At 43.1% G+C, this 20,605-nt stretch overlaps 3 protein-coding genes; 2 read left to right on the forward strand and 1 right to left on the reverse strand.

Annotated features, from left to right (window-relative positions):
* The first annotated feature begins 1,765 nt into the window (after nucleotides 1-1,765).
* GSTUM_00001965001 (uncharacterized protein) lies at nucleotides 1,766-4,874 on the forward strand. XM_002839234.2 has 6 exons: nucleotides 1,766-2,443; nucleotides 2,545-2,914; nucleotides 2,968-3,314; nucleotides 3,555-3,816; nucleotides 3,867-4,060; nucleotides 4,125-4,874. The coding sequence occupies exons 1-6, from the start codon at nucleotides 2,267-2,269 to the stop codon at nucleotides 4,161-4,163; spliced, it is 1,389 nt and encodes a 462-aa protein (XP_002839280.1). The 5' UTR covers nucleotides 1,766-2,266; the 3' UTR covers nucleotides 4,164-4,874.
* Nucleotides 4,875-5,011: 137 nt separating this feature from the next.
* GSTUM_00001966001 (uncharacterized protein) lies at nucleotides 5,012-7,022 on the reverse strand (the record flags this gene model as incomplete). Its single annotated transcript, XM_002839235.1, has 2 exons — nucleotides 5,012-5,356; nucleotides 5,412-7,022. The coding sequence occupies 2 exons, from the start codon at nucleotides 7,020-7,022 to the stop codon at nucleotides 5,012-5,014; spliced, it is 1,956 nt and encodes a 651-aa protein (XP_002839281.1).
* Nucleotides 7,023-11,372: 4,350 nt separating this feature from the next.
* GSTUM_00001967001 (uncharacterized protein) lies at nucleotides 11,373-13,190 on the forward strand. XM_002839236.2 has 2 exons: nucleotides 11,373-11,752; nucleotides 11,814-13,190. Exons 1-2 carry the CDS (start codon nucleotides 11,440-11,442, stop codon nucleotides 13,076-13,078), a joined length of 1,578 nt encoding a protein of 525 aa, XP_002839282.1. The 5' UTR covers nucleotides 11,373-11,439; the 3' UTR covers nucleotides 13,079-13,190.
* Nucleotides 13,191-20,605: the final 7,415 nt, after the last annotated feature.

Genomic DNA, 20,605 nt, shown 5'->3' on the forward strand with positions numbered 1-20,605 from the left:
TATGTGATTGTTTTCAGGGTCTCCTAGTATTCACCCCATTGGGGAATACCTGACATTGTGACTTTTTGGGGAAAAGTACATAAGTTGTATAAAAAATAAATGTAGTTATCAAATACTCAGATATGGAATATAAATATCAAAGTGCCTTTTAAGCTTTTAGACATCATCAAGCAATGGAGAAGAGATCTTAATAATATAATATTATTCACACAATTCAATTCTACTTTACTTTCCTCTTAGTAGTTACAAATAAAAGGCACATATCTAGAACCTTTCTAGATAAATTTCCTTCTATGAAAACAAATCTTGATTGGCTTAAATAATCCTGAGACTATACAAGTCATCTTCACCTAACAGATATTTTATAAATACCTGTGGTATTTAAGACCTTTACAGAAAAAAAGAAAAATCCACATAAATACTTTGGTTAGCTCCTATAATGGTATTGTTATTATATGTAATCCTTTGACCTAGCATTATAAGATATAAAGTACTTATACTTTTAAGATAAGATTTAATACCTCTTTCCAGAATACTGCTGGGTGATTTATAATAAATATAACTTTTAAGCTATCAGAAAGACTTTGTTGATAGCCTAAGTAAATGATATTTTATATGAATTAGTACAATTACATGTTTGACAGCAATCTTAATGTGAAATTAGATGTTTTCACTTCAGGTCACAAAATTTACTTGATCGCAAAATTGAACCAAATGGAGACTACATAAAGAACTCCAGAGTATAACATGATTTTAGAATAAATTAATAGTGAGGAAATATGATATAATAATATTATAACATTATTTAGCCTCATGGCTGTAATATTTACTACTCTACATGGTAGTAATGTAAGTACTTCTTTTAATAGCAGCTTCAATATTATACCCTTTAAATAATATCATGTATCTACTAGGCTATTACAAATAAGGTACCAGTTCTTGGCTTGTAGGCATAAGTACTGATGGGAAAAGTAAAAAGTTGTTTACTAGGAAAAATTGCTAATACAATTGATCCTACCTAGTTAAAACTGTTTCCAAGACCTTGCAGGATATATCTTCTCTTTTTTTACTGCTTAAATACTAGTGGAAAAGAACCTGTGCAATTAATGTTTATTCTACTGAATTACAGTATTGCACTTTTTAGTTTACAGATAATGTATATAACAGTTACCAACATGTTTCCTTAGCACACAATCTTAATAGCTAGTGAGATAAGATGTTTTATCTTTTTTCGTCTTCCATTTTCTCAAGTCTATAATATATAACCCTATTCACATTACTTTACAGCTTCCCTTACACCTAGTTCTGGATGTAATACATTCACTACAGGCTCACTATTCATTGTCCGGAGATGAATCGTTACTTGTACTTGCTGAACCCCGGCACAACTCGGATCGGTTGCAATGGAAATTCTTGTTCCATCGGAGGACCCACCTTTACGCACTTTGCACCGTACGTTGAGCATTGATGGCAAAGCTCGGTCTCAGAACTTTAGTCTCGCCGCAAGTACAGTACGGTACAGTAACGTTCGTTCAATTTATGCCGGGGGCTCGGCCAATCCTAATCCAGTCAAACTGTGCGTAACCTGAGAGGTGCCCCCACAAACTAAATTACCCTCTGACAGATTCATCGGGGTGCACTGAGTTATGCCAGTTAATTTACAGTCAGCCAGCCTTGGCGTGCTGCAATCAACGTCTGAGCAGTCAACCTTAGGTGGAGAAACTTTCACCGCGTCACTTACTCAAGCGAACCCAATTGGATCTGCCCAACACTGCTTTTCAGTGGTAACAGAGATTACCGGTACCGGTATCGTGCACCAAGCATTCCCGACCTGTCGTCCTGCTCCATTCCTTCTGGGATTCTCTTATCGTCCAGTGTTCCATACCCACATAAGCGTGGGGGAAAAATCGAGAGAAGAGGAAGAGGGAAGACGGGAGAAAAGGGAAAAAAACAGAAAAAATAAAATAAAAAAACAAAAGCAAAAGGGACCGGAAGAGGGAAAATAAGCCTCCGGAGACCTACAGACTTCTGCTCCCTCGCAATACCTCTTAAGAGACTCACAAATCGCACTCCTTCATCTTCACACTTCGAGTACGGTATCAACACCACTGCTTTAACTGTTCCCCTGCACCTTCAGCGAGCTTCTTCCCTCCGGTTTTCGAGGTTGTGACCACGTTCGCAATCTTTGGCGTTGGTGTGTGAAAGGATCTTCATCATCCCGTCTCGGCTCTGATCTCTCCCTCTCCTTTCCTCTCTATCACCGAAAATGGCCAAACCGCGAAGAAACGTCAAATTCGCCCACCGCTCACAAATCGGCACATCCAACGACTCAAGCGCAAGGCGAAGTAGCTTTTCAAGTGAAGACGGTGTTATCAGTCCCTCACGATCAGCGCTTCATGTAGATGGAACAGACACAGGTGCAAATAGGTCTCCTGTGATACAGGTACGTTGCACCGAGATTGATTGATTGATCACTAGACTGGTCTATTAATCGCTCTTCCGCTGGAACGAACAGTGCCGCTAACACGTGTTGAGCGAACCCAGGAGGAGCCTCCCCCACTTTCAGAGTATGAGAAGAAGAAGCAAACCTTCATAACACGGACAATATGGACGCTCTTAATGATAGCACTTTTTTTCGCCGCCATGGCCGCGGGCCACATCTATCTAGTGATCCTGGTCACGGCTGTTCAGGTAATAACATTCAAGGAAGTCATCGCTATCGCAAATGTCCCTTCTCGTGAGAAGAAACTGCAGTTCACCAAGAGTTTAAATTGGTACTTCCTGGCTGCCACCATGTACTTTTTGTATGGTGAGAGTGTAATTTACTACTTCAAACATATTGTCGTGGTTGATGCATTTCTGTTACCCTTTGCAACCCATCACAGATTTATCAGCTTCGTACTCTACATAATAGGTATTACTTCTCCCTTCTCTCCTGATCGCATTACTCTGAACACGGATATATAGGATTTGTCTTTTTTGTTGCCTCTCTTAAGAAGGGACACTACAAATTCCAGTTTACGCAGTTCGCATGGACCCACATGGCTCTATATCTGGTTGTGGTCCAAGCGCACTTTATCATGAACAATATTTTCGAGGGAATGATTTGGTTCTTCCTCCCAGTGTCCCTAGTAATCACCAATGATATCTTTGCCTACATCTGCGGAATCACATTTGGGCGCACCCAACTCATCAAAATCTCCCCCAAAAAGACGGTGGAGGGCTTTGTCGGTGCCTGGGTTTGTACTATTTTTTTCGGATTGGCCATGACAAACATCCTGATGCGATACAAGTACTTTATCTGTCCGGTCAAGGTGAGAAATTCCACAAAATCTCCTAATCAGGCCCCAATATACTGTCTGTCAAACCCTCGGCATGTGGAGTTGGTGATATGATGAGATGCCTTGCTTTATGTAGATGTTAGACTTCTGAGCGCCTCCAAAAAGCGCACTGCAGAGTCATGGCATGTCTGATCCACATTTAGTGCTTTATTTTGTTTAATCAGTGCACTGGTCTTGGTGGCGTTACTAACGTGGGGCTGTCTCAACCAATAGGATCTCGGGTCCAATGCATTCACCGGACTTGAGTGTGATCCCAACCCGGTTTTCCTCAAGCATGAATACCAGCTTCCGTTTTTCCTGCAACCAATCCTTGGCACAGCTGTAAAGGTTCAGCCTATGCAATTCCATATCCTCGTGATGGCTACTTTTGCTTCATTGATCGCACCTTTTGGAGGATTTTTCGCCAGTGGACTCAAGAGGACCTTTAAAATTAAAGATTTCGGAGACCTTGTTCCGGGTCACGGTGGTATCACTGGTTTGTATATCCCCCCGTATTATCGAGGCATCTCTAATAACTTTCGTTAGATCGAATGGATTGTCAGTTCATCATGGGCTTCTTCTCTTACATGTACTACCAATCCTTCATCGCTGTAAACCATCGTGCGAGCGTCGGCGGTATACTCGAGACTGCAATCACAAGTCTCTCCCCCGAAGAGCAGCTGGAAGTTGTAGAACGGTTAGGGAGATACTTGGTGGGCCAGGGAATCGTTGGCGATAAGGTTAATCTCCTCCCCCCCTCCCCACAAACGCATCCTCATAAACCCCTTTACTAACCGACCCCAGCTTCTCGAGTGCTGGAACAGCGCCGTCAACGGCTATTAGATTAGGACAGGATACGCCAATTCTTCTTCACTTATAATTAATCATTAGACGAAATCATAGCAAACAAAAAAAGTTATTGTATGATGGGTTTCTTTCTTTCTTTTTTAATGAATGGAAACACAAAGCTGGAGGGAAATGAAAGGAACTGCCAAGGCGAAATCTCTCGGTCGAGAATCGATTAGGAGTAGAAGAGGGCAGACGTAAATATCACGAATTGGTCGGTGTTCAACATGGATGGGTATTGCGGGTTCGTTTTGCGCTGTGTTGCGGGGTGCGTTTTGGAATCAATCGAAGAAAAAACAAATCAGGGTTCAGAGATCGGCGGGTGATTGGTCAGGTGTATCGCTTCGCTTTGTCTTGCTCTGCTTTACTTTGAGGGGTTTGGAGACTGTACATTATTTTACTTTCTCTTATTTCAAGGGGTTTTCTCTCCTCCTTCCCCTTTCTCTCATTTTCTCTTCTCCTTTCCTCCTGGTATCGGTTTTTGGGCCTATTTTCTCACTTCATATTCATTTGTACCCCTCTTGTTTTATTCTTTTTTTCTGGTACGATTTCTCTTCACATTGATTTTTAGCAGGTGTGTTACCACTCTTACCACTTCTGTCTGCTCTTCCAGTTGTCTGTGTATCTGGACGCGTTCAACTGGGGGGGAGATGGGTTTCCACAAGGTGCTTTGTTGGTTTACAGTACGCTGTTATTCCCTCACTGGGGCTTCAGCACCTCTGCATTTCCATTTCACTTTTCGAAGGCTATAAAATTAATGATTTCCACGATAATGATACAGGGAGAAAAAGCACTCGAGTGACGTTCCATGTATGCATGCGCCAGTCACAACTCGATATCACCCACTATATCTTCTTAACCCCACCCACAGACCAACTTTCATAAGCTTCACGCATCTCAGTAGTGATCTGCGGGACGGCCCTTTCCAGCGCTGCTTCGAAATGCCTGGCACAAACCGCTTCTATGAAGAAGGACTCGCGCATAGCGTAGTGGATCGCCTCGTCGCACGTGTTGACCACTTCTGCGCCCGAGAAGCCTTCCGTGGCTTCGGCGAGATGGCCAAGGTCGACGTCTGTGGATATGGACATTTTACCTGTCTTTATTTGGAGAATCTGTTCTCTGGCGGGTAGGTCTGGGGGTCCGACATAGAGGATTGTGTCGAGGCGGCCGGGGCGGAGGAGCGCTGGGTCCTAGACGAGATAAGTGATCTAGAGATCAGTGGATTCGTGGGAGGGGGATACGTACAATAATTTCCGGACGGTTAGTGGCAGCAAGAATGGTCACACCCTTAAGAACTTCAATGCCATCCATTTCATTGAGCAATGTCGTTAGCACATTTGTCTTCCCCCCACCTCCACCGCCCCCTCCCCCACCATCACGGCTAGCGCTCAGCGCGTCAATCTCGTCAAAGAAGATAATACTCGGGCTTGCAGCGCGGGCCTTCCTGAACACCTCCCTAACTGCACGTTCTGATTCGCCAAGATACATATTGAACAGCTCAGGGCCTTTAACAGCTATGAAATTTAACCCGGCCTCTGTAGCTAATGCTTTCGCAGTGAGGGTCTTTGAGCAACCGGGTGGTCCGTAGAGTAGGAGACCTTTTCTCGGAGTGCCACCTAGACGGGAGAATGTCTCGGGGTGGGCTAACGGCCATTCGACGGCTTCTCGCAGGCGCTGCTTGACTTCCTCTTGGCCGCCGATATCAGACCAGCGGACCTTGGGGGGTTCGAGGAAGATCTCGCGCATGGCAGTTGGGCGCACATCCTTTAGTGCTGAGTCTAGATCTGCTTCACGAAGGAGGAATTGGGGGTGAGTTTGTGGGGTGTCACTTAGGGTAAGAGCTGACGGATCGAGGTCGTCCCGTTCCAGGCGCGTTAGTGCGCTGGTGAAGGCCGTGCGAACAAGTTCTTCTAAATCTGCGCCAACGAAACCATGAGTTTTGGCAGCTAGGGCCTTGATTATGGCTTCCTTGGGCTGCTCGTTGGAGAAGTCTATTTTTCGAGTGAGGATTTCAAGAATTTCCCGACGAGAATCAGCATCTGGAATACCAATTTCAATCTCTCTGTCGAATCTGCCTGGTCGGCGGAGTGCCTGGTCGATAACGTTTGGCCGGCTTGTTGTTGCTACAACCACCAGCTTCACTACTTCTACGCCATCACTATCCCCACAAGACATTCCGTCTATCTCTGTCAATATTGTAGAAACGATCCTCCCTTCGTTCCCATCACCTTCACCCCTCTTGCACGCTATACTATCCGCCTCATCCATGAACACCACCGCCGGCTGATTTTTCCTGGCTTCTGCAAAGACTTTACGAATAGCAGCCTCGCTCTCCCCAAGGTACTTGCCTATTACACTGCCGTTTAAAACGTAGCATTTGGCAGAAATCTCAGATGCAATAGCCTTGAGGAGAAGAGTCTTTCCAGTGCCAGGGGGACCGTAGAGGAGGATTCCGCGTGGGGGTGTTAGGTTGTGTTTCGTGAAAAGGTGGGAATGGTGGAGGGTTGAAAGGAGGAGAGTCTTAAGTGCCGCGATTTGTGGAGCGAGGCCACCGATAGATGAGAAATTAGTTTTTGAGGGGGGGGCCACAATTGCAGAGCCAGGTTGCGAGATAGGATCTTTTAAGGGGTTTAGCCTGGGCGCAGGGAGTATAATGGGTGTTGAGGACGGGGAGGAGGGATTGGCTATTTCAACGACTGTGGATAAGGTCGCCTTATATACCACGGGTCGATCCTCAACCAGGGTACCTTCTCCAGTGACCGCTTCGATTCGAAAAAGCCTTTTGGCACCTTTATACTCTGTGTTCGGAATACTCAAATTATCATAAATGTATTTTGACTCGACTAGCCCCTCCATTAGTCCTATTCACCTTCCATATATATCTCACGAGCACTCACAAAAAATATGCTCCAAATACCACCTCCATCCCTTCACCACGGACTTCCCCTCCACCTCTTTCACCGCGACCTTTGCGGCATCAATCACCTTCCCTGTATACTTCTCAACATGCACTTTATCCTCATACCCAGCCCCTAACAGTGCTTTTACATTGTCCGATATTAATGCAACATGTCTCTGTACATGTGGATCAGACGACAACCAAGCTATTACTGGGAAAACTTCCCCGTCGCTAACCCCAATAGTAGAAATCTGGCAGAGTTCGCCAGACTTTACACCAAGTGTTGAAAGAGCAGTTCGGTGAAGAGTCAGTCGAAGAAAGGTTTTGTGTGAGCCTGGGGATGTAGCAGGCTGTCTGGGAGAAAGATATATTCGTCAGCTATTTATTGGCCTCAGAAAAATATGAGTGAGAACTGGGAATACTCGAGTACATGGTAAAGACATGGGGGGGGGCGGCGCCCTTGGATGGGCTATTGAGGTTCAAGGCGGGAGTCATTGGGTCGTGGTGAATGAGTTGTGATTTTGCCAAGTTTGTATCGTGGGTGGACCTCTGCGGCAGTGCTTGCCGAGGACCTGGCTGGGCCCGGCCCACGAAAGCCTGTCAATTTTCCTGACCAACCTTCTTAACTGTATGGTAATGTTTTACCACTGTTTTAAGCTCCAGACCGCAGTTTATGTTTGCAACAATTTAGAAATATGGTACTAGCATAGAAAAGATAATTAAAGAGTGTTAACCCAAAGGTGAATTGGCTTTATTCAGAATTTGACTATCAATAAGCTTATATTATAAAGCAGGTAACTGTAAATAGTGTAGAATAGCAACTTGTAACAAATCATAGTATTATATTAGTTATATTCAAAGTTATCATCCTCCACAAATAAGACCTGAGGTCTTTAACCATATGGAGCTCTTAATGTGTAAAAGAAATAAACTGATCCTTAATTTAGGACTCTGTACTCGTGCCGCTGAGTTGAAGTCACACAAACAAAACTAGTAATCATCGTTGGGCCAATAGAAATGGGGATGACGTTAGGTATGAGGTACTGAATATCGGAGACTAAACTATGAGATGTAACAATGCCACCATAGACCGCTGCTCAAGGAACCCCATCACTCTGCTCCCAACTGCTCTTATCCTTCGTTAATATGCCTTTTACACATTCAGGCATAGGAAGTACTTCTCGAGTTCTTTTGCTAAAGCGTGCTGCAATTTTAGCTCTAAATTGGCATGGAAATTTGTCCTTCACAAGCATAGAAACCAAGCTTGGAGTAAAGAAGAGGACTGCAATGGATATCATCCATCGTGCCAAGGTAATATACTATAACATCCATTTATATTAGAAAGATTAAGAACTGAATGTAATTCATAGGAGCGCGCTTCAGATCCTACCGACTTTAATGATGTTTTAGCCTGTCTTGAAGATAATCATGGAGGAGGTAATCAACAAAGGTTTCCTGATGGATGCCCGGAGTCAATAGTACTACGGGATTTAAGTCAGAAAGATGAAGAACACTGGCTGATGCCATTTCCCGAAATTGCTAAAGAGCTTGGAAGGGTTGCTGCATGATCGACCCTGGAGGAAGTTTTCTATACTCAATACCATATATTTTGACACAAAGCCACACACAAGCCTACTCTCACAGCTGCCCATATTGAGTCACAGTTAGCCTTTGCTCATATGACCCTTCAAATAGCGGTAAATACAATTGTATTTACAGACGAGACCTGGATTGAATTTAATACATAGAGGCGACAGCAGAACATTTCACGTTATATTGATATTGATTCCAATGAGTATGCCATTCACGATTGTGATCAGGAGAAAGCTCCTATTACAGTTATGCTCTGGGGAGCTATAATGCTTGGTCAGAAGGACCCATGCCATGTCTGGGAGCAAGACATGGAGGAGGAAAAAAATACATTTCAGCAGATAGTTCATGATGAGAATAGTTGGCACTATATTCAACAACTTTATAACCAACAACAAGTCTATATTGCTGGTACCTAGCAAGAGCGTTATCTCCAAGATATCGATACAGCAATTGAGTACAGGAATATTGAAGAGGAAAGAGCAGGAAGGCATAAGTGTAAACGATGCAGCCCAGACCAGCTATTTAAAGAAGAACAGTTTTATTTTACAAGCAATGGCAGTATAAATTGGGTGTCATACCAAGAGTGGGTTCTATGTTCAAAGCTATATCCATGGATCAATGAGATATAGAAAACAACAGGAATGGCTTTAACTTACTTGGTTGGAGATAATGCACCTGCACATCAAAAATCACAGCGAGTTGATCAGGAAAAGCAGCTTAGGAGAGACATCATCATGTTAGATTGGCCATCTAAATGGTCAGATTTGAACCAAATCTAACCTCTATAGGACTATGAAAAAGATGAGATATCAACTTGGAGGTTCGTTGGCACAAATCAAGAGACAGTGGAATCAGTAAAGGCTGCCTTAGTCAAATCTTGGGAGAATCTACCTGAGGCAGTTATTGATCAGAAATATTCGTCCTTTCATGCAAAGCTTCGGCAAGTTATTCTTCATCATGGAGGGAATAACTTCAATGGTTAGGAATATCAGATTACTTATAGGCATGCGGTTTGGCAGATATGCATTCAGGCAGATAGGAGGTTATCGGGTATGTGTTTTTATGGTATGCAGTAATCAGGTATATAGTAGGAGAGTCTGTCAAATCCTATGCTACTAGGTGTATGACATGGGTGGGGTCTTTCATTTTGTATTGTTCCCTTCATACCCTATACCATTAGGTATATGGTAGTTCGTATAGAGCATAGGCTTAGGAGATCGTGGTGGATTATCGTGAGATATTCAGATGGTTCTAGATTTTCCTTCCTTTCATACTCATCTCCATATATCATCTATCGGGATTCCACCCTTACCACTTCATTCTTTCATACTTTCTTTAGGTTTTATCAAGAAAGACTATAAGAATAAAGGTTACCTTCTACTTGATGTATGGTTAAATGATCTAGTAGAATCATCGCAGTAGGCATCTTCCATCTATATGATGAAATGTGATGTTTTGATTGACCCGGCGATCATTACTAGTTTTGGGTGCGCGACTTCAACTCGGCGGCGCGAGTACTGTACACTGGCATGTTGGATGATGTTTGGGCAGGGCAAGCAACCATTTTCAACATGGTAGTGGGTGGTTGAGACCAAGGGGATAGTGTTGATAGGATTGTTGATGTTTCCTTTGTTGTCATATGGTCGTGTTGGAATGTGGCCCTTCCCGGTCGCAGATGTTGTGCTCTGGATGATTGCGAATATGGGGAACGAAGGTTAAATTGGGCGGATGCGCATATTGTGCATCGAGAGCCCATAGTATCATAGCATATTATAGTAATATACCCGAAAAGTTTATATAAAAAATAAAATTAAAAAAAAAAAGCCCATGGACCCCCGTGGGCCACTAGCGAACCTGTGGGCTTTGCGGGCCGAGGACCCCACTAAGCCCAAGCCCATGGGCCTTCCAAAGCCCACGAGCTGGCCTAGCCCACGACAAGAACTCCTCTGCGGTGTTACGCGGTAATCCTTGAGGCTCACGGTTTGTGATACCTTATGGTACCAACGATCGAGACTGCTTGGTTCTCTGCTGAGGGTCACTTTCCGGGTTTCTAAACGGTCCGAATGACGTTAGGGTAGGTTCAACACTCGATCTCGAGGATCATTGTTTGCAATTCCTGAGGATACTATATGATTCCATCCTCCAAACACCCAATCCCCTATCGGAGAGTTCTCCCTTCCGAATGGTATGATACCATATTACACACAGCACTTGCCCGGGATCAATCTACTCCAGTAGGGTGTTTCCGCGGGTTCTGTCTCCGCGGGGCTCAGAGACTGGTATGATGCGAGTACCACCTTACCAATCATCCGGGATAGGGACAAAGGGATAAAACAAACCCTACTCGTACCCTTAGGCTCTACCCTCTGGTCTACGGTATCATACTGAATTCCCGGATTTCATACAATTTGAGTATCATAAACATAGATATCATAAGGTACCAGTACGAGTACAATATTGTAAACATATCCTAGCGGCTGGGCTGACGGCCTGTCTCCCGCTGAGAATCTGATTGTGAATTTCAAGAGATTTTATTTGTATGATACATCAACACGACAGGATCGTGTCCTGACCCTGGAAGAGCCTCATGTCGCCATTTTTTTTCACCCCTCCAATCCGCCGATTAAGCCCCACGTTTCACCAAATCCCATTATCTTCATTATATTGCCCTATCCTCGTGCTGCGAACTTTCTCCGCCAGCAAAATTTGTATAAAAGGCCGCTTATACCACCCGACAAGATGCCTTGTAAATGTCCACAACCCATGATCTCACATCCCAGAATGCCCGGATTGACTACTTCTCCTGGTTTCTTGACCTCATTTGACTGCTCAGGGCAGGTTCACTTAATTGTCGGATCGAATCCTCTCGCTGGGGCACGCTGCGCCAAGAGTCTGGAAGTCGGGGCGAAGGTTAAACTTATTGCTCCGGACTCTGAAGCATTACATTACGGGCTGCGGCAACGGATTGAAACTGGAGAGGTTCAATGGATTCGACGGGAGTTCCAATCGGAAGACTTGACAACCTTGGGGAGGGTGGAGGTTGATCTAGTCGTTGACTTGGTGTTTGTTACGTTATCCATTGAGTGTGCACAATGTATGCGATCCGGCGCTCGCGGGCAAGAGCGAATAAGAAAGAACTGACAAGGCATTGATAGGCACTTACATATCTAATCATTGTCGGCGACTCCGAATTCCCGTTAACGTTGCTGATGCCCCACACCTTTGCAGCTTCACCCTACTGTCAACCTATTCCGACGGGCCCTTACAGATCGGGGTAACCACCTCCGGCAATGGGTGCAAACTCTCTAATAGGATTAAGAGGGAAATCACGAATACACTGCCACAAGGTATGGGTACAGCTTGCACCCGTCTGGGTAAGCTCAGGCGAAGACTGTGGGAAGAGGATCACGGAGAGGCGGACATTTTCGACGAGGATGTAGATGGCATGGACCAGAAGAGCAATTTCAACGCACTTATTCTACCAGAAGACGTAGACGCAGCGAAAACTCGGCGGACACGCTGGCTCTCGCAGATTTGCGAGTATTGGCCCTTAGAAAAGTTGGCAGGGCTCACAGACGACGACATCGGGTCTATACTAGAATCATACATCGACGCCAATAATTCCGGAGACGTTCCTCAACCGCTAGGCTCCCTCCCGCATAGGGGCAGAATACAACTTGTTGGTTCCGGCCCTGGTCATCCAGATCTCCTGACGACCGCTTCTGTGAACGCCATATCCTCCGCCGACCTAGTCCTAGCTGACAAACTCGTCCCCCAGCCCGTCCTCGCCCTAGTCCCGCGACGGGTAGTAGTCCATATAGCCCGCAAGTTCCCCGGTAATGCCGACAAAGCCCAAGAAGAGTTCCTAAAACTCGGTCTTGAAGGTCTCCAGAAAGGCTTAAACGTCATCCGACTAAAGCAAGGAGACCCATACATCTACGGCCGGGGCGCCGAAGAGTTTGAATTCTTTGAGAGCCGTGGGTACACTCCCACCGTTCTCCCGGGAATAACTTCCTCGCTGTCAGCGCCTCTGTTCGCCTGTATACCACCTACCCATCGAGGGGTCGCGGATCAGGCACTCATCTGCACAGGCACAGGTCGGAAGGGCACTGCGCCAGAGATACCCGAGTATGTTAGTACGAGAACGACGGTGTTCCTGATGGCTTTGCATAGGCTTGGAGAAATGGTTCGTGACTTGGAGAAGAAGGGTTGGCCGATGGAGTTGCCCTGTGCTGTCATCGAGAGAGCAAGTTGCTCGGATCAGAGGATCGTGAGGTCGACTCTTGAGAATGTATGTTTTGCGGTTGAGGAGGTAGGATCTCGACCACCGGGACTGATTGTTGTAGGGTGGGCGTGTGAGGTTGTGAAAAAGCTGGATGGGAAGAAATGGGTTGTTGAGGAGAAGGGGTTTAATCTTTAGGTCCTATTTCTTGTTGGAGTTGTGTTTAGGAATTTGTTGATTGGATTTTTGGACCGATGGATTTTTTTCCTGTATATAACGGCATGTGTTAAATCGTCTTTTCTGCCACGCTCTATCTCCGCTACACCTCCGGTGACCGAAATTTATTGCCTAATCGGGGAGACCTCAACACTAAGCTCTAATATCACCACTTTTTCAGCCTCCACCCCCCTTCCCGCGACCTGGAGGGTGCAAATCATCGCTTTCCATAGACTTTGCTCTTGGGGGCTTTTCTTTTCAGCCTCTTCTTGATGTCTACCTTAAAACTCTCTCTTCTCTCCTCATTTCCCCCATTTGCATAGGACTCAAAAGTATCCGGGTGACACATACCAAGCCCAAACTTGGATATTGCAAAAGCGTGGTGCCTACTCCAGGGACATTTGTAGTGTCAACCACCTAAACTATGATAGAGCAGTGAAACACATTCAAAAACAGGAAATTAATTGTATACAACACGGTACTATTATGGCTCTTTAACACCTGCATACCACTACTACTCGTCATTGTTAGCTATTATCAGAGAAGGTTTATCAGCACAAATTTATCCTTGCGTCCAAAGCGTTCTCAGTATCAGACACACAGGGTACTCAGAGTGTTAATAATGAATCAGGGTGCAACATGGCATCCTATGGATGTCAGCATGCAATAGTGTTACCAAAGAACTCTCAAGGCACAACCAGATGCAGCACTACATCACCCAGGTACAACCTGATCAAACACTACATCTACCAAGCATAACCTAATAACCTAAGGGTTCCTCCTTTACAATATGTGACCTAGATTACAATGGAGATTTCAATTAAAATTTAAGATTATAATTCATTTTAGAACTAATATACATAGTTACAGCCTATCAGTGGTCAGTAAAGATTTCTTTCACAACAGGCTATATCTCTACAAATACCACTAGTGGGAAGATATTCTTTTCGGTATTGGAAAGCTAGTATCAAGTAGACCTATGATGTACAGTATCAGACACTATGTCTAAATAGTAGCCAGGAGATCTAGCATCAAAGTCAGTATATTATCAGTACCTCGCAAGAAACATGACAGAAGGAAGACCTTTTTTAACAGGTTGTGACTCTGTCAATATTGTAGGCAAGAGGACATTTTAGACACTATTGGAAAGCTGGTGTGGTGTAGGTCTATCTTGTATAGTATTGGATACTGCATCCACAGGGCACCTGAGAAATCTGGCATTAAAGTTAGGACATAGTTAATATCTCGCCAGAAATGACTACTTTTATAACAGGCTGTAGCTGCATTAGTATTGCTAGCAGGTTGACATTTAGGACACTATTAGAAAGCTGGCATCGAACAGACCTAAGCTGTGTAGTATAGGATGTCACACCAATAGGGTGCCTGAGGAATCTGGCATCAAAGTTAGTATATAGTCAGTACTATGTGTTACAAACCCAGCATGGTTTGTAAAGAAATTCATATGTTATGGCTGATGTTCTTACAGATAACCTGTTTGGGAGTAATATGGGATACAGTTTGGTTAATTACTCAGTTAAGTTGTATAATGTTATAATTATTGTTCATACACATGACCTGTTTATGGGTAATATAGGTTTCACATATGACTTAGATTTTAAGTCATGATCATTATGTTATATTATGATCACTAGTTGAATAGAAGTAAGCCTCATAAGGCTTTCTTAGATTTCAAATACATGACCAGTTTAGGAGTCATGGCAGCTATGCACATGACCTAAGAAGTAGTTATAAGGACAATGGATCATGTAGTCATATGGGGTACAGTCATGTCCATCAAGTCTTCATATCCTGGTGGCGCAACTACACAACCACAACACCTCTCCATGGAAAATTGGAAAAAAATTCAAACAACTCAATTAAGAAAAGTATATGAATAGAACTAATAAGCCTTAAGAAAATATTACCACTTTGTATGACCACCATCTGCATCTAGTACAGCCTGTATTCTCACAGGCATCCAATCTATCTACCCATCCAACTTCTCTTGGGAAATTAAATCCCATTCCTCCTTTGCTGTCTGAAATAATTTAGTTGCACTATGAGGCCTCCTATCCAACCTGGAGAATCGATTTCTGAGGGCTCTTTTGAGCAGAGCCCAAGTGTTCTCAATAGGATTGAGATCTGGTGAGTTGGGTAGCTAAGGCAATTTTTGATATCCACAGTCTGACTGCAATTTTCTGTTTTCCTCACCACCATGCCAGGAGGCATTGTCTGCTGCTAGGTAGATGTTGTCAGAAGGTCTATCCAGACCTTCTATAAAAGGGATGAGGTATGGCTAGTGGATTTCAGTTACATATTGGTGGGAATTGAGGCCAAGTCTGTCTCTTTTCCTGGTGCTTTCTTCCTGCCCCCTCTTCCTCACAAGAATTAACTCAGTCCTGCCACCCTTCATGATTGCAGCATAGACCCCAATACTAGTCATCCCAGACTTAAAGCTAGGCTTCAAGCTTTTTTCTTTCAGCTCTTCACCAGGTCTAACTCTGACCTTCCTGCTAGTAGGATTTGGATCATAGACAATGGTGGCTTCATCCACAAAAACAACCCAATTCCATGCACCCCTCCAATTCCTCCTTCTCCTAGCAAACTCCTTTCTCTTCTCCTTCTGTCCTTTCCTCCAAAAAGGTTTTTTTCTAGGTCTCAGAAGCTCAAAACCAGCTTCTGATATGATTTTATTCACAGATGTCTTTCTCAGACCAATATTCGCTTTTTTGGTAATGTCGCGTAATGCTAAATGAGGCTCGGTATTGATAATGGACTCCACTATCTTTCTTTTTTGAGGGGTAATTGTTGTTGGTCTTCCAGATCTGAGGGCATTATGGGTATTTCCATCTCTTGATTCAGCTCTTTTGACTACTGATTGAATAGTTGCCTTAGAGATACCCATAACCTTAGAAATTTTATTATACCCCATATCAGTATGTTTATACAGAGCATAAACTTCCTTATTTTGGTCTTCTCTAGCTCTTCAGGTATGTGGAGGGGTCATGGTAGAGGCAGTTGTGTTGGGGATGGAGGACAACACAATTGCCACGCCGGGGTATAAAGGCTTTATGGACACGACTGTACATCTATAATTCAGATGACTGTTAAATTTGTAAGCAGTTTGAGGAAAGGTCTATATAGGACAATGAGTTTGCCTTTAAGGTAGATCTTCATACAACCACCTAAGTTCTTTCCTACCTTCTTGCTTTCGCTCTACCTCAGATTGCTTATCTCGACTGTAGTTCTTTGATTTTATCTCACGATATCTTTAAGTTTGTAATTTCAATTACATAGTAACTATCCTTATCCTCTCATTTGTTTAAAGCCTTGGTTAGGCTTCATTTTACTTATCTACACAGTTTCTTCTCTTCATCTCGCCTTCTTATAGTCAATATGGCTAAGTGAGTCTGTGCCCCTTCTACTGCCTCCTCCCAGAGGTTATCGGTAGTTCTCTCTTGTACTATCATGAAGAAATTCTCTCTTGAGGCTAAGTCTCTCATCTTCGGCATCAAAACTCTGTCCTCTCTTGGCTACTTCATTTTCACTGAGAAGGAGAATACTGTCTTCTCAGTCTCATTTTATGAGCTCATGGTTCTAACGGTTATCTCTTTATCGCTTACTCCCAAGCTTGCTTTAGTTGCCACAGTTGTTATAATTGTGTAGGGTAGGCTAAACTCTTAGAGCTTTCAGAGGCTGACTGTGGAGCTTCCTTAGAGGGCTGTTACACTAGGGGTTATGCTGTCACCACCTCTGCAAGGGAGTAGCATAGGTGTACCTCTACTTAATCTATCAGGTGTAATAGCTGAGGCGTCTTCTTCACTGAATGGAGTGGCTACCCCTATTGGAGTGCCTGTTATGATAGCTTCGTCTTCTCAAGAAAAGGAGCCAGAGCCTCTTGAGCTCGAGCCCAAGACTGGTGAGGATAGTGTCTTAGTGGTATCCCTGTTGTGGTAGTGAGTAGCAGTAGTAGTTCTTTCTCTGCTGTTGATACTATGCTCCTAGGTATAAAGACGAGGAAGAACAAGAAGTATCAGTTCAAGTATGACCAGTCCTCACCTGTACTTCTTGTTTTTAACTCTGTCGAGTCATCGTCTTCACTGGAGCATGCTTGTATGAGCCTAGCTGCTGGTATATTCTTGGGGAGTCTACTTCTAAAGGTGTCAGCTGAGAATTGTGATGAGAAGTTCTGGGTCTACTGCTATTTAGTCAAGTGCTGTTAGTTGAGAAATTACATACATGTTCCTCTTGCTGCCAAGGTCTTTAGCTTGTCCTGCAGGTACAGTGTATCTTGGGTTCTCTAAATACCTTATACGACCTCTGCTAGAGAGCCTGTCTCTGATGTAAGTCAGCTTTCTTGAATGCTGCTTCAGTAATTCCTTAGACTTCTTACTGCAGTGGGGTTGGGTATTTTTTTATTGAGATTGCGAGATCTGTTTGCTGGCAGGTAGTACTTTGGTGTTTTTTTTGTTGGATAAGTGGCTTTAGCTGCTTCATTCGTTCGACTATTAAGCTCCTTGAGGTATACTGTTCTTACATATTTCACTCTTATTGATTTATTGATATAGCTGTGAGGCTAGGCCATTTTAGGCACTAATATAGGTAGTGAAACCTTTATATAGAGAACCTGAAGTACAGTTGTATCCAGAAAGTCTTTGAATCCCTGGATCGCAACTACAAAACCCCTCATTACCACAACAACTACCTCTATCATGACCCTACCACATACTCTCAAAGCCAGAGAAGACGTGAACAATGAAATTTATACCCTGTATAAACATACAAATATGGGATATAATAAAATTTCCAAGTCTTTAGGTGATCCTGAGTCCACTATTCATTATATAGTTAAAAGAGGAAAATTTAGGAGTGGAAACACTCCGGATACAAAAGAAGATAGAAGACTAACCAAGATTACTGATACAAAAAGAAAGATAGCAGAGTCAGTTATTAATACTGAGCCTCATTTAGCATTTTGCGATATTATCAAAAATGTGAATATTGGTCCCGGCAAAATCACTATTAATAAGATCACTTCAGAAGCTAGTTTTAAGCTTCTGATATCCAGAAAAATGCCTTTTTGAAGAAAAGAACAAAAGAAAATGAGAAAGGAGTTTGCTAGGAGAAGGGAGAACTGGAAGGGGGCATGAGATTAGATTATTTTTGTGGATGAAGCTACAATTGTTTATGATCCAAATCCTAATGACAGAAAGATCAGAGTTAGACTTGGTACAGAGTTGGAAGAAAAAAACTTGAAGCTTAGCTTTAAGTCTAGGAGGACTAGTATTGGGGTTTATGCTGCCATCATAAATGGCGGGAGGATGGAGTTAATTCTTGTAAGTAAGTATTAGGAATACCAGGATCCGATACTTAAGAATCACCCTAAGTAGGGTAACTCCACTGGGAATCGGAATCTCTGGTCTCCAATACCAGCTTCCGGCCCCCTTTTGGGGCCGGCATGTCGTCATACATATCAATCTCAGTTGCGTCGTGTAACTATAATGCCACAGAATTGAATTTGTTGGAATAATACAGTATATGTTGCTGCTATCTATCCAACCAGATTCTGTTCACAGGATATATGAAAGAAACCTTCAGCTAGGTTTGAGAAGTGCAATGGAGTACGTCCGTCAACTACCTAGAGTATTACAAGGCCTTAAAGATGTAATATTTTTTTGCGTGGGCTGTAATTAATAGGACATTCTTGCATTAAGAGATGGTATCGAATGGTAAAAAATCTCAAGGAGAATCCAATATATTCACACCTACCCTATAATAATCAGAAGAGTCTAAAACTCTGAGGAACAATACTATAGAAGCCAATAGACTTTATAGAGTATTACAACTAGGTCCAGGAATGCATCGTAGTTGTGGGAATAATTACCAATACTAGAATAGTAATTGAAACCCTGGCGCCCAAAGCAACCAAGGATTACTGACCCAGGGAGTATCTATCAATCCGGTAGAATAGCTTCCTGCTAATTAGTAGGAAGTCTTCCGGAAGATATCTGTTCATTGAATATAGAGTTATGGAGGTTTAAAGTCAGGCAATCTAGTAATGTTGCAATTATGACTACCTTCACAAATACAACCCATGGATGAATCCGATTATTTCATCCAAGATAGAAATGATTGGGACTAACTCAGTTTGACTTGAGAACTAGGCTATAAGTTTAAAGACTCTGACAATCGGATAACTACTATTGGGAATAGCATGATTTTCAGTTAACTATATTACATATTTCATCTAGTAATGGGTCGCTCCCCAGTAATGGGTCACATATCTGCATTTTTGTACTCCACTAAAAACTGAGATTCTACAACCACATTTCAATTTAAGATTCTGTAATTTAACATAGGTAAAGAATTATAATAGGTCATGACAATTACAAAATATAACAGGTTTTAGAAAAGAAATACCTTTATAATCCAGTAGAGTGATATTACATGAAAATATTCTAGGTCTAAGCCAATAGTGATATTGCCAGTCTCCTATTTATAGAATAATTGATTGAATACCTGGTAGATCTGTAGAGATGACTGCCACTAGAGCTGGAAGTTGCAGAATTCAATTTGGGTAACTATTGAGTGTAAGCAAGAGTTTTCAAAATACTAAGCATAATAAGACAATATACTTACAGCTTCATCTTCCTCTTCAGCACTAGATTCATCATCTGAACTTTCAGAAACCTCTGGGGTGACCACCTTGGGTATTGAAGCTTTGATCCTTTTCTTTGGAACCTCCTGTCTCTTACCCTTGGCTCTTCTCTTAATCCTTCCTGCTTCAGCTTTGGCCTAGTTTTGGAGATTATCCCTCTCATGCTTCTTATACAACTTACCAAGCACCTTTGTATGAAGAAGAAGCTCATCTTTGATCTGCCGGCAGTTGGGCTTACTTGGCTGTATGGACTCCAATTGTTTAATTGTTGCTTTATCGAGAATTGACTGAGTTTGAGCCTTTTCTGCAAGCTCAATTGCCTGGTGGAGTACAATGCTTGCCTCACCAAAATCCTCAAGTTCAACTGCCTTTTTTCTGATCTGATCAACTTCCTGAGCTCTATCATCCCTCCCTGTCAGGGGACAAAGACCAGAATATCTTGCTAAAAGAGGAATAGCTGGAGTGGCACTCAATTGTAGGTTTGGATTTCGAAGTACATGTTGTCAATTGAATGAGATTATTCCACTAGTACACCAAGCAGACACCACATTCATAGATGTTATAGCCTTCTCTCTTGCCCTCTGAAGTATTGGATAGAAGTCTCCCTTGCACATCTTCCAAAAGGGCCCATGGTTGCATTGAAAGTCCTCAAGCCCTTGCCTGTAATAGTTGCCTAATAGTGAAAACAATCCACTATCCAAGGGCTGTAAGATATGCATTGTATGAGCAGGAAGACAGATGAGATGAACATTGTTTGTAAGAGCATATTCAATAAATTCAATGGTGTTGACATGGGAGATATGGCCATCAAGGACCAGCATTCCTGTTTGGGTAATTCCATTTGCTAGACG

This window comes from Tuber melanosporum (genome assembly GCF_000151645.1).
Source record: "Tuber melanosporum whole genome shotgun sequence assembly, scaffold_322, strain Mel28".
NCBI classification, from domain to species: domain Eukaryota; kingdom Fungi; phylum Ascomycota; class Pezizomycetes; order Pezizales; family Tuberaceae; genus Tuber; species Tuber melanosporum.

Coding starts and splice junctions, on each gene's coding strand:
- GSTUM_00001965001 (XM_002839234.2), top strand. CDS start 2,267: ATGGCCAAACCGCGAAGAAACGTCAAATTCGCCCACCGCTCACAAATC. Junction 2,915..2,967: donor CTTCGTACTCTACATAATAG/GTATTACTTCTC, acceptor ACGGATATATAG/GATTTGTCTTTTTTGTTGCC. Junction 3,817..3,866: donor GGGTCACGGTGGTATCACTG/GTTTGTATATCC, acceptor AACTTTCGTTAG/ATCGAATGGATTGTCAGTTC.
- GSTUM_00001967001 (XM_002839236.2), top strand. CDS start 11,440: ATGCCCGGATTGACTACTTCTCCTGGTTTCTTGACCTCATTTGACTGC. Junction 11,753..11,813: donor ATCCATTGAGTGTGCACAAT/GTATGCGATCCG, acceptor AGGCATTGATAG/GCACTTACATATCTAATCAT.